Source organism: Scleropages formosus, chromosome 20, assembly GCF_900964775.1.
Source record: "Scleropages formosus chromosome 20, fSclFor1.1, whole genome shotgun sequence".
Lineage (NCBI taxonomy): Eukaryota > Metazoa > Chordata > Actinopteri > Osteoglossiformes > Osteoglossidae > Scleropages > Scleropages formosus.
Window position 1 is genome coordinate 8,805,001 of NC_041825.1, and position 10,459 is coordinate 8,815,459.

Below are 10,459 nucleotides of genomic sequence, written 5' to 3' on the forward strand. Positions count from 1 at the left end.
ACAGCATTAAAACATGAGCCTAAATACACAGTTCTCAAGTGCAGTAATTGGGATTCATCTGAGGTTTGATGTGAAACCAATGACATAGGGTGAATGACCATTAATATCACATTAATATCATTAGAACAATCAAACTGAATTTATTTGGTGCTCACAGCAGAGGATTAATTAAAAAAAAAATGGATACATTAATAGCTACCAGTTTACACATGATTTATTAATTCTGTCATACACAGATCTGGTTGATCAACAGAAAAATCTTTTAATCACACAAACACAGAACTTTCTTCTTTTTAGTGATAAAGACCAAAATTGATCAGACATTTTTGTTGGTAAAATAAAGAGCTGCATAATTTTTCCTTACAAACTGCAGGTTCTAATGGTATAGGGTTACTTAAGAATCACATGAATGCAACTATGTCTCTTTCAACCAAATGTAATGCACAAATTGTATTTTCGCTGAGGTGTACGTCGCTTTGGAGAAAAGTGCCTGCTAAATGGATACATGTAAATGTACTGAAAAAATTGTATTTTTGGATCTTTTAAAATGAATCGATGCATAAGAATTTTGTTTTTTTTTTTTTAATTTTCCCCCAAAACATCACAAAACTGTCAGCTGGATTGCGCACATCTGGGTATTCAGTAAAATTTATTTTAAAAACGTGGTGAAATTCCTGTGGTCTCATTAATACTTGTTCTACTCACAGTGCCTCAAAGTGCTAATACCGCATTATGTAACATCTTTCAGTGAGTACACTGAGACTGATGACCAACACATAGGCCAGAATGACAGTGTAGGATCTGGAGGGCAACTGTCTGGGGCCAAATACAGTGCAGTTATATAGCCTGATGTGGTTCCCTTAAGGTTATAGAAGGTATCTTTATTAAGGGTACAATAACAGTTTCCATGAGAAAGTGATCTGAATAATGAGCTTTGATACTATAAATTAAGTGAGAAGTAGCCTCATAAGATTCAAAATTTCATGATCCATGCTTTTTAATCGTGGCCTTTTTAAAGTGTGGTTTGATTGAAATCTGCTACACAGCACTTTTAGAAGCAGTAGCAGCGTATGATATAATAGTTATCTAACACTTGCTGCAGTTAAGTCGCAAGAGATCAAGTGCAAATCGGGATTTTAATCTTTGAATAACTTTTTAATTAAAATGGTAAAGAAGCTTTTAAAAAAGTGTCACTGGAATTAAGCTAGGCAGGCAAGGGAGAGATAAGTGGGGTTGCTGATGTGAAGCACATAATGAAGTCGCTGGTTCAGTGGGAAGAGCGTTCCCTGTCTGACGATAAACTGTAGAAATTTGCGTCGGATGTTCAACTTTATTTGTCTCTGCTTGACATATTAGGATTTTTGTTTGTTTGTTTGCTCAGATTAATAGTAATGTATGGCTTTTCCCCGTGAGATTACATCAAGATTTTGCTCTTAGGTCAGTTGGCTGAAAAACACTGAACAAGATTTGCAACACTTGTTTTACATCATGTTAAAATTTATCTAAAAATGCAAAACGTCTGTTGACATTTTGTCCATAGCTTGAATGCCTACATTTGTCTTTATATGGGTTCTTTCCATGCAACAAACATTTGCAATACAGATTAGTTAGAAAGGTATCAGTGTAGAGTGCGGTGATGCACTGGGTTTGGCTGGGTCCTGCTCTCTGGTGAGTCTGGGGTTCGAGTCCTACTTGGGGTGCCTTGGGGTGGACTGGCGTCCTGCCCTGGGTTTGTCCTCTCCCCCTCCGGCCAGGGTGTGTCAGTGTAAAAGTGCCAGTAATATTTTTTATGTTTACACAACACTGTAAGAACTGAATGCTCCTAAACTAAAAAGAACAAGAACTGCCAGTTGCTTTGCAATACTTTTGTGGTGAGAAACGTAATATAATATATGTATGTCAGACCTTTGTCGTAATTTTTTCACTCAGCTTTCTCACAATTTACAAAACTGAAAATTTTAATAGTATTTGTAAGTAAAGTTCACGGTCATACTGATTTTCTCTTTTGTCTGTGTGGTACCAAGGACACTAATGGGTCCGTACGGAGTGGATCGATCTGTACATTCTATGGAATTTACAGACTGTGAAAATGGATTAGGTAAGTCACATATATTTCGTAATATCATATAGGAATTGTAGTTCTAGTTATTTTTAGTAAATCACATTTATAGCTACAGTAAGTGACACATGCAGCCAGAATGACATTTAGATAATCATGAAGAAATCAGCCATTTAAATTAGCTGATGAGAGCTTTTTAGCAGTATCTGTTCTGAGATTTAAAAAAAAAAAGATACAAATACACACAGCTGAATTCATGCATTATGACAAAGAACAAAAACTTTTATGCATGAACAGCTTTCAGTCTGAAATTTAGGAAATTTAGAGTTGTTGACACACCTGGTTAAATGTTCCAAACTCTAGAAGTAATTGCCCTTTCCAAATACTTTGAACCCTATTTTTTAACACAACAGAGAATAAATGATGAGGTTCAGGGTATCTCTTCTATACTTCTGTGTATACCTTAAACCTTTTTTCGATTCATCACAAAGATACGTTAATCAAAGTGAAGATTTCCCATCATTTCATGGAATTGGGATTTTCTTTCTATTCACTTGAGCAAATGCTGTGATAACTGATATTCTGTGTGGTTTTGGTGGACATCTGGTAAATTTTTTATTTTGTCCTTGCTGTACACCTGCTTCCTACATTAAGCACTTTTAATCCACAGAGATAAAAATTTAGAATTAGACTAATGGCTACTCATGTACATTTAAAAGGAATATCGGTCTGCACACTGTCCTTCATGGCAAATTTGCCATTTGAGATTACCTACAGTAATCTCATAATTTACAGAATTAACATTTCACAGACAACTGTGATACTATGAATATAACCAAGAACTGGCAAACAAGAAGAAAGTTTAAGCAGACAGATGTTGTCTGGAATGATTGTTGATATCTCAGTGTATCATTTTATGTTTGGAAAGGAAATGACTCAGCCTGTATGTCCACACAGCGTAGAGAAGCCGTTCCTAATTTTTTGTGAATCTCTGACTTGCAAGCTACATTTTTTAAGATTTCACCTAGAATAGAATTAACTTAACTGATGTTAGCTTTTAACATCTGTCTCTTTCTCCTAAGGTAATGCACAAATTGTGTTATGAGATGTACATCACTTTGGAGAAAAGTGTTTGCTGAATGAATAAACGTAAATGTAACATTATTTTTAAGATCTTTTTTCACACTTTTTTGAATATAAACACCTGAATTGATTAATCTGAGCCATGTTGGCAATTTAAGATATAAGTAATATGATGCATATATGCATTTCCTACATAAAAGGGGCAATATGAAAACAAACACGAATGTTAAGAGGCCACTTTTTATTCAGATCAGTGTTCATTCAAATAAGGTATTTATCAAGGCAAAACCTTAAAACTTAAAAATAAAGTACCTATCTTATCCACATAACAAGGTTGACTTGTTTCATGAAATCACCCAATTAGGCAAATTCCCATTGTGAGGGGACTGAATTAACATTATTTCAGACAGTTTGCAGACAGAAAGTGTGATTTTTAATTTATGTTTCAATGTTATATTTTGCCTTTTCAGTTAATTTTTCTCTTCCTTTGTAACCTTTCCAATTTTTTCAACCTTTTTAAGACACACTTTTGTAATTTGGCTCACAGATGTATAATAAAGATCAAAAGATCACAATGTCTTTGCCCTGAAAAACCTGTGGACACTATTCTTAGAGGTACAGTGTAGTATTAATAATGAAAGTCTGATGATTTCCTCAGTAATACACAAAGGTATGTAAACATAAGCATTCTGTGTGTCGAGCACAGTGTGAAAGCTCAGAATTTGTTTTTAAAGTGTCATCTGGACCTGCATATGCCCATTTATGATCATGATTTTTGTTCGAGGTATTTATTTTAGGTCTTCTCAAATTTCAGGTGATTGTATTATAATCCCAGATCTCCACAAGTGTAATGTGAAAATGCAAGAGTGTTTTAAAAACTTTAAAAAAGAATGAAGAATGCTGTATAAAATTTATTTTAAGACCTGAAATTTCATCCAGGATAGCCTACAAGTGAAGTCTAAGCATAAAATAACATGCAGAAATACTGTAAATATTAGTAATTGTATTGTTCTCTGCTGTGTTTTACTTTTTCCATTTTTTCTCCTTTAGGAATTAAAGTCATTGGAGGTGTAAAGGAGAGCGGAGAGGAATTTGGGGTTTATGTGAAACGGATTTTACCTGGAGGCCTTGCTGCAAGTGATGGTAATTTGATAGTTCACAGTAATGATTTGTAATGGTTTAGAACTTATGCCATGTAAGACAGTTAACATCTTTGCTGTTAACCAACACCTTTGTTATACCTTCACATTTTATTTGCTTTATAACATACGGCTTACAATATATCACAGTAAAACTGGTACTGACACCTGACAGTGGCTAATGAAATCCACCAAAGTTGTCAGCTGACAGTACGTAGATTACAATATAACTGTGCAGTAAAAGTGACTTGACTGATTTTTCCAAGAGAAAGTTAAGGCATTAAATATAGAAAATTTTAAACTAACTAGAATAAGGTAACTTAAATGTGAATGAGCAAATCTACATTTTTTATTAGAAATAGCTTTGAGTAAAAGGAAAAAAGCATTGGTGTTAAAAACTACTTTTGAAAAGTACAGTTCCTGCAGAAGTTTACTAACAAAATAAATTTTAAAGTTTTCTTAGAGGCTACTGTCACTGTGAATTCAGTGGGTTTCTTCCTGTAACTTGATTGCACCAGTTTGTAATGATTGCAGGTGGAGTAGACAGTTTTAATTCATCCCTGGGCTTACTGTTAATACATTTGACGGGATTTGGAAGGACTTTCCAGCTTATCATACCCAGTGAACACAGAAAGGTTACGCAGATTCCATTGGATGGTGTGAATTGGCATTAGGTGTGCTGTTCTTTCATTCAGATGATTGTTCATTCAAATTAGAGGTATGTAAATCATGACAAAACTGTAAAACAACTTAAATTCCTGAGTGGATTATTCAACACAGATCATGAGACAAAGAAGTGGTGGAAAAAACCATCTGCTCTTTAATGATCATCTATAAAACAGTAACTACCATGAAGTCATTTATCATTTATAGGATTTAAGCATAGGTAGTCCGACTTACAACGTATGTGATTCATGATAACCCATAATTACAATGAAAATCCAATCAAAATTATTCTATTGTTTTATTTCATGTTGGTGTTTGGGTTTGACATCTAATAATCAATCTAACTGCTGTACAGCATCAGTTTGCCAAAATAGCTCATATTTCTTATTGACTCATTGACTATTGAAATGTCCTGTTTACAAAGCATTTTCTTTGTGATTCAAGTTATGTTTATAATGTTACAAGCCAAAATGTGACTGCTCTTGTGTTGCCCAAAATGAAAACAGTGAAAGAAAGCAGATTTAGAAATGAAAATAAAAAATAATAGAGCAGCTTGAATATGGAGTTATACTGTACTGTATTTGTATTGATGCTATTATACATTACTATTATTTCAACATGAGCAATTGTCTGAAACTGGTGAAAAAATATAACAAAGCCCTATTATACAACCTAATATTCATGCATGTTACTTGTTTACAGCATATACAGTATCCTTATAGTTTATGTAACTGAGTATAAGGAGGATTGCAATGTATGATGAGGTCAATTTACGACAAGGTTGTTGGAATGGAATCCAGCTATAAGTCAAGAACTACCTGTACATTTATCATAACTGTCATGTGATACGTGATCAACTGGCCAGAAGAATTTCAAAATTTGTCTTTGATTGCACTTCTTTTCTTATTGTCTACTTCTCTAGGCCTGGATGTTTCTGACATAAGGCTAAATTAACTGTGCTTGTCCAGAAAACTTAAGTGACAGAGAACACTGTTGAACCTTCCCAAAAAAAGCCCATGAGTTTGACTTGAACAGGATGGAACATAATCCTGGCTTGTGTCCCAAAATCGTTGCTCCAGTCAAACTAGGACTACATTAATAAAACACTAGCAAATATGGCCTAGTTTCTTTGCCCCCATATCTGTGTAGGACAGGATGTTGAGAAGGACAGCCACTTACAGAGCTCTGTGCTGAGGAGCTGGACGCAAAACAAGCACTGACACTCCAGATCTTCATTTGTAAAGCATTGTCATTTCAGTCTTTTCACTGCACTCCCAAGGCACTGACATCTGCCTTTTGAAACAAGAACAAGGACACAAACGTCATAATTATAAGAGTTCAAAGGGAAATGCATCATGTAACATGCCAGGATTTTGCTGTGTTTTCCATCTGATGAATTCCAGTACAGTAAAAAAAGAAAACACATCATGTTTCCTCTAGCATAACATATTTAACACAAATATTAAAGAAATTTCATATGCTATACAACTACCTATGAGTTTTAAATAATACATTTGTTTTACATTAACTTTGGAGAAGTGTCTGAACTTTAATTTTTTTTCCGCTTCCTTTTAAATGTATTTGTATGACCTAAGTTCATACTGTACACAAGTGATGTTTATAAGTTCATTTGATGTTATGTTTTGCAAAGTCCTCGTTTCCTATGTGAACACTGTTTTCTGCAGTAGCTTGAAATTGCATTAACTTGCTGAACTGTTGCTGTTTTTTTCAGTAATATTTAGTTTGCACAGTACTTGATGGATAATGTTTATAGATGTAAGATTCGCATTAGAAATTAATGAAAATTTTCAGATGAGATTGCATGCAGAGCTGTAAGAGCTTCCTCTATCAGCTTTGTTGCTCTGGCTGTTAAGACACTAATTCTACATGATGATTATTGTGGTGATTCATGATGATAAATGATGTGTAACACACTCATTTACTGTCCACACATAATGAAGTTGCTGAGCACACGTAAATATATATTACAATGTATATTAGAGATGCTTGTGGCCTCAATCATTGGCTCAATAACAATTGGCTCACATTGTTATACTTTAGGGGGGTGCGGTGGCGCAGTGGGTTGGACCGGGTCCTGCTCTTTGGTGGGTCTGCGGTTCAAGTCCCGCTTGGGGTGCCCTGCGATGGACTGGCGTCCCGTCCTGGGTGTGTCCCCTCCCCCTCCAGCCTTACGCCCTGAGTTGCCGGGTTAGGCTCTGGTTCCCCGCGACCCCGTATGGGACAAGCGGTTCAGAAAGTGTGTTTGTGTGTGTGTGTGTGTGTGTTATACTTTACAATATGAAGATTATATGTAAATGTATGTCTGTCAATGTATTGATAAATGTATACTGTCACCCTACATTTCACCTGCTTTCATACCTCACAGTTTTCTTAATTTTAAATTTACTTATGATTTGAATTTCCTCTTATTTCACCTTAATATGTTGTTTATTTAACTTTTTTCAAATGATTTTTTTCTTACAGGACATCTACAGCCTGGGGATCAGATTTTAGAAGTGAATGGAGAAAGTTTAATTGGAGTGACAAGTGACAGGTTGTATATTTAGTTTAATGCATTTTCTAAAGATTGTAATGGTATACTTAGTCTTTTTTGTGCATTTCTGAATATAACATGCAGTCATTTACTTATTTCAGGGCAGTTGATATCCTCAGAGCAGCATCCTCAACCAATCACATGCGCCTTATTATAGCAAGGGATGAGGAGGCAAGGTAAGCCACTCTAACTTTATAATATGTTTGTTTCGTTCTTCCGTTGTAGGGATAATTTGATACTAGCTCATGTCACAGATCAGCAAGATCTGGCATATATCTCAAACTCGTTAATTGTGAAACATATATATGGATTTTATGCAATGCTTCATTTTTTGTTCATACGATCCAAAGACTTTTCTTACATTTTTGTACACCAACATGTCATCAACTATGTTTTATGACAGTAAATTGCAGGCCTATGTGATACCATGGCTCTCTTTCCATGTAGGAAGCTGTAAGTCAGTGAGTTTTGAGTCAGTGTGCATTTCCGACTTGGCTACACGCATGGCCGCCATAATAGGATTACGTATTGCAATAATTCAGTAAAACTGACACTGTGATCTGAGTTTTAGGAAATGTTAATTCAGCTCCGTGCTTTTCCAATTTAAAAAAAAGAAAAAACACAGAATTGCTTCTATAAAAACCATACACGCATCAGCAGTTTGGAGCCTGTAACTAGAGGTTTCTGTGAATTTGGCTGTTTCTCTACGTTTGCTGTCTACATACAGTTCATTTGATAGTTTCAGAAAGATGCAATGAGCAGTCAACTATGAAACTGCACCTTGGCCTCTCTAGCTTGTTTAACAGACAAAATTGGTTCATGCCAGATTTGATTCTAAGCCTGTTTTGAGCTTCCACGTCTATTGGAGACGCAGCGTAAATGGGAAAATCCATAGACTGGAAAGCAATGTCCTGGCAGAAAATCTCAGTCTTACTCTACTTGATATTTAGCTATATTAATTATTTTTTGATAGATTGAGATGTATAAATATTTAATACAAATGCAATATCTTTCACATACTGGAGTTATTTCAGGAAGCTACGAATAATGCTGTTTCTAAGGTAGTTATGAGCGAGCACTGGCATTGTGCGGGGCCTTTGGCTCCATCTTCAAAGCAGTTCTCACAGTTGTTGTGCCTTGCTTTGGGGCAGGATACTAGAGATATCAGCTTCACAGCACTGCTGGGCTGCAGCTATTCCAAGCTTGTCCTCCATCATGCAAAGTGTAAAGGCAGCAATAGAGAGAAAAAAGAGAAAAAAACAACTGCAGACGTAACGTACCTCTGCATCCCTAGAATTTTAGCTCTTCACAGCGCACCTCTCTTGAAGGGAATTAGCATTCCAATCTTGTATTAAAACAAATAAATCATGGACATTGAGACACTGAACATGTTTATTATCTGACATTTGGATTTTTAAAGGAGTTCTTTAGATTTCCCTCCATTGTCACAGTGCTCGCTTTTTTAAAATATTTTTCGTTCAGTAATAATGACATGACGTAGCAGGAACGCACAAGGAAATGTTCCCAAAAACTCAAGTACGGTCTTTAAGGACTTGTGATCACTTCACCATAAATGAGTCAACAGACTGGCGGTGGTCGGAATTCTAATACTGTGATGGAACAGTACACTAGGTCCTTGCGTTGCAGTTTTGAGTTACAAATTTTCAAAGATATGAATGTTTTCTGGATTTATGTATTTTAATTGTGTTTTTTCACCATGCGTATTTTTTGTGGAGTGAAAGTAAGCTGCATTTCAGTGTTCTGCCAGTTAGTTGGCAGAAAAGGGAATGTGAGGAGAATAGGAGGGGCTGGACAACCATAAATGAAGTCACCATGTAAAAATATATTGTCTGGCTGCCTAAAAGTGTCATCTAATGGTGCCTTTTTGGTGTGCATAATTCCATCACATTCTTCATGAGGAAAATTGTCCGAGTAACTTCTAGCATGCATATCAATGGTCTTACACTCAGACCAAGGTCTGGTCAAATCTGGTCAAAGTCTAATTTTATCACTGTCTGCCGAGGTTATATGGCTGCGTTCCATATCTGAAGTCTAGAATTTTAAATGGACTCGATAAATGAACTAGATGTGAAATGCAAATGAGGATACAAATCACAAAAGGGCAACTGGCCACATCTGCCAGTTACACGGAGGAAACCAGCACATCAAACGTAAAACACAGAATGTCCTTGTGCCGTTTGCTTCTGGTATAAATAAAACAAATTCCGAGAACATTAAACAAGAACAGCAGTGTGGACTGTTGAGCCTAAGAGCTTAATCTGCACTCTACCTTCAGCTGCAGGTGATTACTTACCCACTGCAGCTCTCTGCAGAGCTCTTGCTTGACCTCCTTCCCTTCACTGCTGCTCCTTGCTAGTAAACAACTATGAGTCACCCAGGTGCCCTAATTCTAAGCCTTGCCTGCCAAGGCTCCCAGCCTACTGCACGCTTAGAGTTCAGAAGCACGAAGCGCAAATCTAGAGTTCTGCAACGTATAATGACCGTCAAGAATTTCGATCCAAAGAATAAACGAAAAAGAACAATCTTACACCCCTCTCATGATAGTTTTAGCCCTTGGCTGAGGCCATCGGTTCAAGCGCTTTTTATCATAGACGTTTATTTGCGATCTCAAGCACCCCAGGCTGACCTACTCTTTAGTGTGTACTGTAGCCGAGCCGTTCCCGACAGTACATTTGCAGTTTGTGTCATCAGGGGTTTAATAATTGAGGAGTGACCTGGCTGAGTCGATGTTCCTGGATGAGGCTAGTGAGCGCAGGGAATACCTGTCTGGCTCCTATGGAAGGCTGAGTGCTGGAAATCTGAGGGCAAGGTCCTGTTGACCTATATCTGACAGTCAGGGAACTGCAGACACGTTAAGACGTGGGACATTTAAAGAAAAATTCTTTATTCTATTTTGCCTTTCCGCAATGAGGAAAAAAACAGCAGAAAAGCCCCTCG

At 36.5% G+C, this 10,459-nt stretch overlaps 1 protein-coding gene across 1 annotated transcript in view; it reads left to right on the forward strand.

Moving 5' to 3' along the window:
* Positions 1–10,459, forward strand: part of LOC108926686 (syntaxin-binding protein 4-like) — a 39,828-nt gene that overhangs the window by 1,821 nt on the left and 27,548 nt on the right. The window contains exons 2-5 of the mRNA XM_029246907.1: positions 2,025–2,098; positions 4,193–4,285; positions 7,432–7,501; positions 7,603–7,677. Of these exons, the coding sequence (XP_029102740.1) occupies positions 2,025–2,098; positions 4,193–4,285; positions 7,432–7,501; positions 7,603–7,677 (312 nt within the window). The remainder of the gene's footprint in view (positions 1–2,024; positions 2,099–4,192; positions 4,286–7,431; positions 7,502–7,602; positions 7,678–10,459) is intronic.